The 12,921-nt window shown below is 41.0% G+C and overlaps 3 protein-coding genes across 3 annotated transcripts; all 3 read right to left on the bottom strand.

Annotated features, from left to right (window-relative positions):
- Nucleotides 1–1,856: 1,856 nt before the first annotated feature.
- LOC117647758 lies at nucleotides 1,857–4,788 on the bottom strand. Its single transcript, XM_034389654.1, has 4 exons — nucleotides 4,757–4,788; nucleotides 4,573–4,667; nucleotides 4,311–4,500; nucleotides 1,857–4,195 (listed from the first exon to the last, which is right to left on the bottom strand). The coding sequence occupies exon 4, from the start codon at nucleotides 3,720–3,722 to the stop codon at nucleotides 1,857–1,859; it is 1,866 nt and encodes a 621-aa protein (XP_034245545.1). The 5' UTR covers nucleotides 3,723–4,195; nucleotides 4,311–4,500; nucleotides 4,573–4,667; nucleotides 4,757–4,788.
- Nucleotides 4,789–7,929: 3,141 nt separating this feature from the next.
- On the bottom strand, nucleotides 7,930–9,581 carry LOC117647229 (uncharacterized protein K02A2.6-like). Its single transcript, XM_034388873.1, has one exon. It carries the CDS (start codon nucleotides 9,551–9,553, stop codon nucleotides 8,150–8,152), a length of 1,404 nt encoding a protein of 467 aa, XP_034244764.1. The 5' UTR covers nucleotides 9,554–9,581; the 3' UTR covers nucleotides 7,930–8,149.
- Nucleotides 9,542–12,458, bottom strand: LOC117647228 (uncharacterized protein K02A2.6-like). Its single transcript, XM_034388872.1, has 2 exons — nucleotides 11,360–12,458; nucleotides 9,542–11,098 (listed from the first exon to the last, which is right to left on the bottom strand). Exons 1-2 carry the CDS (start codon nucleotides 12,323–12,325, stop codon nucleotides 9,578–9,580), a joined length of 2,487 nt encoding a protein of 828 aa, XP_034244763.1. The 5' UTR covers nucleotides 12,326–12,458; the 3' UTR covers nucleotides 9,542–9,577.
- Between the last annotated feature and the right edge of the window lie 463 nt (nucleotides 12,459–12,921).

Here is a 12,921-nt window from a genome sequence, read left to right as displayed (position 1 = left end):
TCATGGTCACCAACACCTATAAGACAACATTGCCATGCTGTAGAATATGATTCAGCCACATCAAAAGAAAACTGGCTATTTCACTCTCTCCCCTGACTTATTCTTCACAAAATTACGGAGGGTGACCTTTGTATCATCACTTGTTGAACCCGAAACAGCCTTTGGGAAAATGTCCACCGTGTGACCATGTGACCTATGCTGTTTTTACAAATGACGGTCTACTGGGGTTCCTTTTCATTTTAGAAACTCGCGACCACTTGGGATCGAAAGAACATAAAAAACACTTCCAGAAGCCCGTGCCCACGGGACCTGGGGCGGTCAAACGACTCTTCCAGGCCGTCAGAAGAGTTCAAAACGGTAAGGGTGTAAAAATTGATGTAAATTCCGTTTCGGGCCGTAGCTCCTCCATCTGAGGGAGGAAGTTCCCACAACCTTCGCTGAAAAATGCTATTTTGGATGCTGAAAATGACACCGTCAACAGTTTTTACCTATCTTGTAACCCAGCGGTTCAGGAGACTAAAAACTTCGCTTTGTAAATTCCGTAATCTGTAAATTCCGTCATTATTTCTGTAAATTCCGCCGTATTTCATAGGGAGTGAAAATAAAAGTCAACTTGTAGCGCTGCCACGCTCAGAGGGGTACTGTGGGGTACTATGTATGCCATCTACACCAAATTTAGCCCCTAAAGTTGAACTTTAAAAAAGAACATTTGGTACATCCAAAATGACCCCCTACGCACGGAATCACCCAGAAATCATCGTTTGGCCTAACTTTAGGCAGCCACTGCGTCTAATCTAAGGCGGCTAATCGTTCTCCCTCAACGGGTGGGTGTTCTTTGGGCCTTACTTTAAAACACCTTTGTTACGGAGTGCGATTAGCCGCCTTAGTTTGGGAGCGGTATTGCAGCAAAGTTTGTCAAAACGGTAACAAATGTGAAGAAATCGTGGTTTGGGATGACTTTAGGCAGCCACTGCATCTAATCTAAGGCGGCTAATCGTTCTCTCTCAACGGGTGGGTGTTCTTTGGGCCTTCCTTTGAAACACCTTTGTTACGGAGTGCGATTAGCCGCCTTAGTTTGGGAGCGGTATTGCAGCAAAGTTTGTTGAAACGGTAACAAACGTGCAGAAATCGTGGTTTGAGCTGACTTTAGGCACCAACTGCGACTAATCTAAAGCGGCTAATCGTTCTCCCTCAACGGGTGGGTACTCTTTGGGCCTTCCTTTAGAACACCTTTGATACGGAGTGCGAGTGCGGTTTGTCAAACCAACCGTTTAGCTGGTCACAGAATTGAGGAAAACATGACAAGTCAACCGCAGCCTTTAGAAGCATGCCAAACAATCCAACCTCAGCAACAATGAAGGGGCAGTTCCCGTATGGCCCGAGACGACGTAAGTCAGGCGTTATTTTGTCGTTTCGGTATGACAAATATACGGTCAACCAACGGCTTAGAAACGATCAGGCCACGAGAAAAGAACGACAAAATCACGACTAACGCATCGTTCGTAATTTTGTCGTTTTCGCACGATTCGGCTGTCATTAAAACGGCACTTTTTATGCCAAAGAAACGACAAAATTATTGCCTGGCCTCAGGGCCCTCCCCAGCGGTGCAACGCTACAGTTCTCATACCTAGAAGACGTGCCCAAAGGGACGCGATGGGTATGCCTCCAAGCCCCAACCAGACCCCCCACCCTCTCCGAACCTAGCGCGAACCGCGCATGCGCACACCGCGTGGCGCGCAGCCCCATCCCTGTTCAATTTTCTTTGCTCTGTTTCTATTTTCTGAGAGGGTGAAGCGGGAAATTTATTTGAGTGAGATATACTGACAAACATTGTGGAACCATTGTTTATTTATTTTCTACTCTAACTCAAAGTTATTGAGAGGCTCAGAGACATATACAATTGGAGATACATCTATTTTGCACACAACAATCTCCAGTTTACTCACAGGAACAATATCAATGCCAACATGGGGTAGATGAACCTGGTGCACATGCGTGATTTTGAAGGCATCTGTCTGAAATGGATATGAAGTTTGTAGTCTATTTACAACAGCATAATATTGTGGCTGCTCCTGCACTAACTTTACAAATGTTACAATTTCACCAAGCTCTAAAGTATTATTATTACAATATTTCACATGAGCAGATTTTCGCATACCACGATCATATTTACTGGATGTGTACAAAATTTTGTTTTTATACAAGCGTTGAAATAATCGAACATCATCTGCAGTTGGGTTTAACACTACCTGTTTTAATTCATCTACAATCCACTTATCATCATCAGATAAATGAGTAAAGTCACCTACACACAAAACATCAGGTGAAATTTCCTCCGTTACTTTCAATGGCAATCCTTTGTGTCTTAACTGAAGACAATATTTTTTAACATCCTCATTTGTAAGATTGTGAACCATCAAAGGTAAACGATTGATAATTGATAAGTTAGAGCACACTTGAATGCCAGCATGTCGAGTTCCATGGATAAGTCGAGCAATGCGGCCATTCATGTCCTCAAATTTGAAACAGCTTATGATCCATAGTGGCCCTAGATGCTGTACAGTGGCACTCAGATGTCTTAACATATGGACGTTGTGGCTCATGTGCCGTTTACCATACAGAGTTTGAAACTCCTCCACAAATTGATCTAAAAGAAGAGTAGCTAACTTAATATCATCTTGGCTGATACTTGATGAATTTAAAAGCGAAATGCCTTTGACAAGTAATAAAAAATGCTCAAAATACTTGGGTTTCAGAACATCAGCTAAAACACATACAGAAAAGTACAACAAAAAAGCCCTGAGCATAGAGGCTTTCCAATGAACAAGCTTATCAATTGACTCTGGAGCCCTATCAAAGAAATGTGGTGCCATAATATTTAACAGTCTCTGATTGACAAGTTTCACGTGCTGATAGGCAGAAAAGGGCGAGTCTCTGTGCTCCGCATCAAACCAAAGGCCAAGCAATTGACGGGTTACACCTAAATAAACGCAGTGCATTGCATCTATCGCTGTAGAAAGAAATAAATCACCATCAATCATATGAGATAACACTGTAGGACCCTTTATGCCACAGCACCGTATATCATTAAGCAGATGTTTATTCTTCTTCTCAACAACTTTCTTCTCCACTGCAAATTTTACATTTTCTTTGTACAACTCCATTGTCCTTGGTGGAGGATTTTCTTCATATGGAAAAACAGTTAACTTTCCAATAGCTGCTGAGTATTCACCTTTCGTCAAACATAGATGACAGGAATAAAAACCCGAATGCAGTTTCATATTTAAAAAGTACGCCCTTGCAGGAGCATCACAAGTGCCACAGATAAGCTTTGCACGTACTTTGAGACTGTCACTAATTCTGATACCACTCTGTAGAACTTTTAAATCATTATAGATCGGTTGGAGAAAAATATTGGGATGAGGCTTTGACATACCACACCAAATACCACCAATTAACATATTCTCACTGTAGTACCTTTTACTGGGAGGCAATTCGTTGATGATAAGAAAGCATGGCCATATAGAAAATGTGGAGCTATTAAAAACCTGCAAACCATCTGCGTTCCAAGTCATTGTGACATCAGTGGTTCCTACTTCGGGCTCTACTTCTGCATTTTTATATGCCTGTCCATCAAGTATGTCTTCGATGTTGTTAATATTTTTCTTCACTCTTCTGAATTTGTAGTTTAAGTCATCTTGAAACCCAGGCCTGCTAAACATTTTTTGCACTTGACGCTCAAGAGGGAAATGGATGAGGTAACTCACAGTTTTTTTACCATCCGTGCAAGTAGTACACAAGCTAGAACTGGAGGGTAGATTTTTTAAACACAAACTGCAATAGTAAGAAATTCTAAGGGGCTCTTCCCTATCCTCCAATAGTTTAAAAAATTCCCGTGTAGATTTCAGATAGTTATTTGGTTTCCGAAGATGCAAAGATATAAGTGAGAGCAACCCTGCAAGTCCAACACCGCTAATGTGCTCTGATTGCACAAAAGACAAAACAGCTGCAATACTCTCTCCAAGAGTAATGGGAGCTCCTTCATAAATAGGATCATCAGGGGCCTTTTCCAAGGGTTCCTCAGTAAACAACTCATGATGGAAATCCTCTCCAAAGTCTTCCTCTTCAGCAAACCTTGAGGGAAACACGGGGTCTTGCACTGGCTCTTGAAATTCAGCATTGTCAGTCAATATGTCTATAACAAAATGGAAACAGAATATAGAACATTTTGAATAATGATTGCCCTAAATTATTATTGTGTTTTAACAGAGTAACAGTTAAAGTCAAACAGAAGATAAAAAAAAACTCACCTTTAGGATCACCGCTTTCAACAATAGCAGCTGTATCAGTCGTTGTTTTTTTCAGATAACTGAGACGGATTAATCAATGTTTCATGCTGGAAACCTAGTTCCATAGAAGCGTCACCCAGCACTTCAGACGAAACAGAGGTAACACTTCTGGACATTGAGGTGCTGCTGCTACTGCTTGGCTCAACAAATCCTACAGAAATTTGACATTGTGAGACCACTTAAACAAGGCCCTGTGAATAACATTGACAATAAAATTGTTTACCTTGGGTGGGGAGGGCACAATGAGGCAATTCAGAAATACTTTCTGCATCCATCTCTTCAGTGAAGCTATCCATGTTGAGCTCCTCGGTTAACGCACTGTGAATCAGTATTTAAATAAATTATTTCAAATTTGCACTTACACGCTCAGAAGGCACACGGGCGTATCGAAACAAACATAACCTTACCCGGCGTCTAACTCCATCAATGCGCTGTCTCCTGCACTTTGTAGATATGTTTTTCTCGCCTTTTTTAATCTTCGCGAGGTTTTATCTTCCTCCATGGTGGACTTACTTAACAGCCACTCCACTTTCTAATTCATTAGTTTGTGTCCTTTTCGCCGCCGTCCGGCTCGTCGTCAAAACAACAAAGGAGAGCGAGAGAGAAAGAAAGAGAGAGAGAGAGCACACGGAGCGCGCTTCATTCTTGGAGTGATTCAGCAGGCAGCGCCTATTGCCAACATGAAACATTGTTCACGGGATACAATATATGCTTAATTCATCCAGCATAGTAATATTAACGCATAATGCCATAAAAAGTATTATAATCAACAATTTCTTTTTAGTATGCGGCCCAAAAAAATCAAAAGTCTGTCTTTTCATATTTCGAATTGTGCCTCTTAGTTTGGGTGCCCTGTCTCCAAGAGGTTTGTTTACTTCTGCGTCCCATTTTACGAAACGACATGACAAGAGCAAGAATTCTGTGAAGATCTGCAATTTAGTAGTTTTGTTACTTCTTACAAGTTCATTGTAGAATCATTGTAGAACAATGGGACGTTTCTACCTTATGTTTTCATCGGACCCGCCGGCTGTCGATACCGTTCGACATGATAATATTATTTTTGATGAAATCTTGGAAGAAGAACAGGATCGTGAAATTGCTGTAGACAGCTTTCTAAAGTTTAAATGGTTGAAATGCACTGTGAAAAAAAAACACATTTATGAAATTACGATGGGGAAGGTGCTGGCTTCAGGTAAGTTGTCTAAGTTTCTATAAATAGCCTACCTCACCCCAAAATACTCAATGGTTGATGACAAGTTTGTTAAAGTCAGCTGTTCTTTTGCTTTTCTGTTAGGAACCAAAATCATGCTCGAACGGCTGATTGTCAACACAGAAGGAAAAATCGTGGCGAATGGCCCAGGCCTTCTGAGTAGAAAAAGGGAATTGGCCAAAATACGATCCTCTCAAATCCATGCCCAAGAGAACATCTTGCAGGACATTGCAGAGGATCTTCTTCAAAATGGACCACGTATGTAATCATTTTTTTAAAATGGGGTTTTGTGTTTTTGTCTCTTAATTATGTCTCTGAACTGTGGCTTTTGGTTCTGTCCATGCCAGCTTTCTAACGCTTAATGTAAAAAATTTTGTTTCCTTGTCATGCACAGAACAGCAAGTTTCCAGACTTCCCAAGCAGAGATCCGAGCAGGAATTGCAGGAAATCAGAAACAAAATTCAAAATCTTCCATGTTTCCAAAACCGGCCATTGACAGTAAGCAATCATAACTGAGGTTGATTAATTTGAATGACAAAAAACCTTTATACCTATGTTTTTGTTGCAGGTAGAAATTCTGAAAGACAGAGGAATATTTCTGGACAGTGGAAAAGTGGCAGTATTGCGCCAAGACATGGGAGATGAGCCCTCCAAGCATTATCAAGCTCTGCTCAATTTGGCCCTGGAGCCTCTCAAGGGTGTCGATGGAGTTTCTGTGACTGGAAAGAGGAACTGCGTGGCAGTGCCAAAGGAAATTACAGAGACCCTGCTACGTAAGTACTCTGTGAAAAGTTTGTTGATCAATTTTACACACGAGCAGTGCTTCATTAATGCTTCTTTTTTTGCAGTGTACACAACACAAGTTTTCATGGCACGAGGCGGTGATAGAAACAACATGAATTTTAAAGCATCAAGTAAACTGGCCAATATCTTAAGCAATGCGAAGCAGAAGAAGAGGAGGATTGTTTCTTCCACATCAGCCCCTCGATCTGAACCCTCAACTCCAGTTACTACACGTCATTCAACATCTCAACTTTCTACACCAACATCTCCTAATTCTACACCCACATCTCAAATTTCTAATCCCACACCCACATCTCAAAATTTTATTGCATCCACATCCTCACCACTACCAGGCTCATCCCGCTCCGACACTACTCCTCACTCACCATATTTTGTACAATTAAAGCCAGTTACACCAGATCATCAATACTCACGACCCACCAATTCCCATTCATCCTCCACAGTTCTTTCTTTTTCACAATGGTAATTTCTGAAGTATAAATCGTGATATAAATATTTTCTTTTCTATGTTTGTTAGAAAATTTATAGTTTATTTTTGTTTATTTAAGGTTACTGTAAAGTGAAAAAATGTGAAATATCATTTTATAAAATAATTGTGGCATTATGTTTGTATTTAGGTTTCACGTTGCTTACTATAAGATGAACTTAAACCTAAAGTTGAGGCACTCAACTCCCATTATTTTCTGAGTAATTGAAGTTTACGTAACAAATTTAGTCGTTTACTAAAAATTCTCCTTGCGATGAACCAAAAGTTGTCGAGACTTGATTTTTGTTTTACAAGTTCTTTATTGATTTGCCTATCTCGTAGCAAAGCCGGATTTCCAAAATTCCAACATGAAACAGGAATTTTTCTCAAAAAACGCAATAAAACACCAAAAAATACCAAAATTTTACCAAATTTAAGTAAAAAATTCAAAACGCATTTTTCAAACAGAATTTACAGCTTATCTATGCATATATTGTCGAATCCGGCTTTGCTAGTCTGTTTGCATGTCCATTGGGCCTCAAAATAAAAAAATCACACCTCCGTTAACTTTTTGGTTCATCGCAAGGAGAATTTTTAGTAAACGACTAAAATAACACTAAAACCCTCATAACTTTGGAACTAATGGGAGTTGGGAGTCCAGTCTGTGGCTGTAAAAGTTTTTCATAGTAAGCAACTAAATCACCAAAAACCAAAGTACTGCCACCTATACTTTGGAAGATAGTTTTTTCACCTTACAGTAACCTTAAGCATTTCTCTGTGATGGTATCTGTTAAGTTGTTGCTTTTCTCATATATTATATCTATAAATATATTTATAAATGTATTTTGGTTTATGAAAAAAAGGGATAGAAAACTAAAAATAAATACTGAAGTTTACTGCAGTTACTTATATACAAATAATTTTCCCGCTTCACCCTCTCAGAAAATAGAAACAGAGCAAAGAAAATTGAACAGGGATGGGGCTGCGCGCCACGCGGTGTGCGCATGCGCGGTTCGCGCTAGGTTCGTGTTGTGTTTGACTTGGTTAGACTCGGACAGAGTTCGTGACCGGATGGGGAGAGAGAACTGCAGACACTGGAGTTACTTGTTGAACTGATTCTTTATTCGAATTCACATTCACATTACACCTCGGTTCTCGAGTAGACACAATCGATAGAATCGAAACACGACACCTTTCCCCCACAATAATTTAAAAGACTCTTAAAAATAAGTTAACAATGAAAATATAGATAAACTTGACAAATTACAAAGACAGACTTTCTTGACAAATGACAAAAGACAACTTTAAAAACTTAGGTTATCACAGAACAAAATCACAGGCAGTGAAGTTGACACAACGAACTAATTCATAGGAGTGATTCATCTGATTTATGTGAGGCTTACGAAGGACTCCTTCAAAAGATACAAGGTAGCGGGTCGGGCCCAGACGCCGCACTATGGTTCCTTTAACTGGAGGATGATTCTTAGACAATTTCACAACAACAGATTCACCATCACGAAATTCAGATTTCTTAGCAGACTCCGACCTGAAGTTAGGAAGGAGACGAGAAAGACTAGTTACAGGTTTAAAAGACAACAAGACCTCATTAGGAGCTTTGAGAGTCGTAGTAGTGGGAGTGTTCCTGTATGAAGTAAGGAACTTATTAACAATTAAATCACAAGTGTTATCATCAGGAGTATTGTTGTGAGAATCAAGCAACAATTTCTCGAGAGACTTCTTAGCAATCTGGACAGCCCTCTCCGCAAAACCATTTGATTCAGGGTGATATGGAGGGGAGTGGCACACAACAATGTCTCTTGAAGTACAAAAATCAACATATTCAACACTGTCAAAGGGAGGACCGTTATCACTAATAATAGACATTGGATCACCAAAAATACTAAAGACAGTTGTGAGAACAACAATTACATCAATTGCTCGCATGGAAGACATTCGTTGCACATGAATCCATTTAGAGAATGAATCAGCAAAGACAAAATAATGTTTGGAACACAGGGTGGCAAAATCAATGTGGACTCTCTCAAAAGGGGATTTAGCCTCAGGCCATGGAACATAATCATGAGACCTTTTAAAGTTGACCATAGAGCAGGAGTTACATAAATCACACTTAGTTTCAATATCACGAGATAAGTCTTGCCACCAAACAGAAGTTCTCGCCAACATTTTCATACGCACAATACCAGCATGGCCCTCATGAAGAATGTCCAACACTTTAGACTGAAGAGAAGCAGGGATGACTACACGAGCATTGTACAAGACACAACCTTTTTCAAGGCTAAGTTGATCACGAAACTTGAAGAAGGGTTTGACAATTTCAGGCAAGTATTTAGGTACAACTGGCCAACCAACTTTAGTTTGAAACAAAACATGTTGCAACACCGAATCCTTTTTAGTCTCATCTGAAATAATAGATGAGTTCAAAGGCAAATCCTTAGCAATGCTACACACTTCCAAATCATCCGGAGCATACTCATCACAGGGCAAACGGGACAAAGCATCAACATGAGAGAGCAAAGAACCACTTCGATGCACAATTTCAAATTGGTAGGCTTGCAAAATGTAAGACCAATGCTGCAAACGTTGAGCACTTAGGACAGGAATAGACTTATCAGGGCTTAAAATGTGCTTTAGAGGAGCATTATCAGTGACAAGTTTGAATTTACGGCCCCACAAATACTTGAAAAATTTTCTAATGGCAAACATAATTGCTAGAGCTTCCCTATCAATTTAAGAGTAGTTTTGTTGGGTGGGAGTCAAGGCACATGAAGCAAAAAAGATGGGACACTCGACAACCCGACCATTAACAACAATTTCATGGCACAGAATGGCACCCAGACCATCTGGACTTGCATCACAAATGACAACAATAGGGAGATCAGGGTTATAATGCATGAGAACACCACTGGAAGCTAATAGCTTCTTGCAATTATCAAAGGCTGCATTAGCAGCAGGGGTCCATACCAGTGGATCAGACATTTCCCTGAGAGGTTTAGACACAGCACTAAAATTAGGTAAGAATGGCAAGTAATACGAGAAAAGACCAAGATAAGTTGAAACTTGAGATTTGGTAGTAGGTTTCCTAGCTTTAAGGACAGCTTCAAGCTTAGCTGGAGATGGTTTCCTACCTTCCTTAGACAAGATGTTACCCAAGTACTCAACCTTATCTACAAACCATTCACACTTTGAAACATTAACTTTGACATTAAACCTGGACAACTTACGTAACACTGACAATGTTCTACCATAGCATTGATCAAAACTATCACCAAAGACTAGTATATCATCAAGATAACTTTTGACACCAGGAACACCTTTCAAAATATTATCTATAGTTTGCTGGAAGATTGAAGGAGCACTAGAAATACCATAGATTAACCTATTGTAGCGAAACAACCCCTTGTGGGTGTTGGCAGTGCCATAAGGTTTTGATGCTTCATCTAATTCTAATTGTAGATAGGCATCACTGAGATCAATGACAGAGAAACAAGCTGCATTAGGGATTGAAGCAAAAATGTCATCAATCTTAGGCAAAGGATACTGATTAACATGAAGTTGAGTATTGAGGGTTCGCTTAAAATCTACACATAAACGATAACCACCAGACTTTTTTTTAATTGGAACACATGGAGAAGCATTGGTGGAATACTCAACTGAGAAAACTTTATGTGACTTGACCAGTTTATCAATCAGATCACCAACTACATCAATCAAGGAATAAGGTAGAGAATATGCAGCAGCAAACTTATCCTGAACACCATCTTTTAAAATAAGAGAAGCTTTGAATTGAGAAATGGGTGCATCGTTATTGACATCAAACACATTTGGGAACATATTAGCAAACTGAGACACTCGTTCCTGAACTGAGAACAAAGTATGATGCACTGGGATTGAGAAAAAGTTTCTCCACCCTTTAAACAAGACATCAAGCCAAGGTCTACCTAACAGTGACCTGACAGGAGACACAGCTTCACAGACATACAAAGTAAGATTGGAACATGACTGATTGGCAATGGAAGCAGACACCTCAATTTGACCAAAAACCTTAATGACACCAGTTACAGATCGTAACACAACAGGTGCAGGTGACAAAGGCACTGAACTAAAGAGGTTCTGATAAACCGTAACACTCACAAGAGAAACTCCAGCACCTGTGTCGACTTCCATTTCCAGTTCCTTTCCATTAACTGACATTGACACGAGAAGGGGTGGGGACTGTGACACCTCGTTAATAAAGATGACTCTGACATCCTAAAACAATTATTTACAAAACTTTGATTACGACAAGACAAGACATGACATGACATGACATAAGGATCCTTAAATTAAACTAGACTTAACCTATGTGCACATAGTGGCGAATCAATCACCAAAGACAAGACATTAAAGACAGTTGACGCCCAAAAGAACGTACAACACACAAAGACAGACAAGCATTAGAACTATTTCAAGAAGTTCGTGGACTAGCAAGTCAATTAATATTTCAACATCAAATTAAAGGCACTATTTTACCTGGGAGCACTTAATCAGGTTAGCGACCTCTTCTTCCAATGACTTGGGCTCTGGTGGTTTCGAAGAAACCTCGTTGACTGGGGTGGACCTCTTGTTGCGGTTCTTGGGACACGAAGATGCTCTTGAGATATGTCCTTTTCCTCCACAACTATGGCAGGTCCAGTTGATGGCGGGACAGTTGCGGCCATCATGACGTCGAGTACAGCGGAAGCAAGGATTCCATTTGGAATCAGAGCCACTTGATGAAGACTTGGAAGCATGTTGATTTGACTGATGACTGGCATTTGACTGTTTCTGTTGATGAGACTGATGACCAGCGTGAGACTGTTTCTTCGGCTTCTTCGAGACAAAATTCACATGTTGATTGCTCTGAACTTGCGCTAATGTACGCGTTTGCTCACGCAAAATGTCGTCTTGAATTGCCATGTTACGTGCAAGTACATAGGTTAAGTTGTTTTCTGACAACATGCGCATGCGGAGCTCATTTGACCTGATGCCCGTGACAATGCGGTCTCGCAACGTGTCGAAGAGGTTGTTACCGAAGTTACATTTTGCCGCCAAAACTTGCAGGGCAGAAATGAAGTCATGGGCGGTCTCACCTTGTTTCTGGCATCTTTGATGGAAATGCACACGATTGACGGTGTGCAGACCCTGTGGCTCATACTTCGCTTTCAGGAAAGCTGCCAACGTGGCGATGCTCTGAGTACTTGGCTCCAGCGGCAGACACGAAATCCTGAGATGCTCGAAGGCCCGTGGACCAATGTGATGAATAAAGGCTGATCTTCGAGCATTGTGGGCACCGACAAGGGCTGGAGGCACAGCAGCTGGTTCGGCTGGCACTCTGTTGAGCCGGCAGAATTCAGTGAAGAGTTGATACCAGCCTGACCACGAGATTTCATCAGGGTCGAAAGTCCGCAAAGGGAAGATGATTCGTAGATTTTCGGCCCCTGGCAGTGCATCTCCCATCCTATTTGACTAGACGAATTTTCTTGATTGTTCTTCCTCGTCGCCAGTTGTTGTGTTTGACTTGGTTAGACTCGGACAGAGTTCGTGACCGGATGGGGAGAGAGAACTGCAGACACTGGAGTTACTTGTTGAACTGATTCTTTATTCGAATTCACATTCACATTACACCTCGGTTCTCGAGTAGACACAATCGATAGAATCGAAACACGACAGTTCGGAGAGGGTGGGGGGTCTGGTTGGGGCTTGGAGGCATACCCATCGCGTCCCTTTGGGCACGTCTTCTAGGTATGAGAACTGTAGCGTTGCACCGCTGGGGAGGGCCCTGAGGCCAGGCAATAATTTTGTCGTTTCTTTGGCATAAAAAGTGCCGTTTTAATGACAGCCGAATCGTGCGAAAACGACAAAATTACGAACGATGCGTTAGTCGTGATTTTGTCGTTCTTTTCTCGTGGCCTGATCGTTTCTAAGCCGTTGGTTGACCGTATATTTGTCATACCGAAACGACAAAATAACGCCTGACTTACGTCGTCTCGGGCCATACGGGTTTCAATGCGCGACTACTCGTTTTTTCAGTCTCGCGATTTTCGAAAGGGCGC

The sequence above is a fragment of the Thrips palmi genome, unplaced genomic scaffold (assembly GCF_012932325.1).
Source record: "Thrips palmi isolate BJ-2018 unplaced genomic scaffold, TpBJ-2018v1 HiC_scaffold_2, whole genome shotgun sequence".
NCBI lineage: Eukaryota > Metazoa > Arthropoda > Insecta > Thysanoptera > Thripidae > Thrips > Thrips palmi.
The sequence above is the reverse complement of the archived record's forward strand: the minus strand, read 5'-3'. Positions and strand labels throughout refer to the sequence as shown.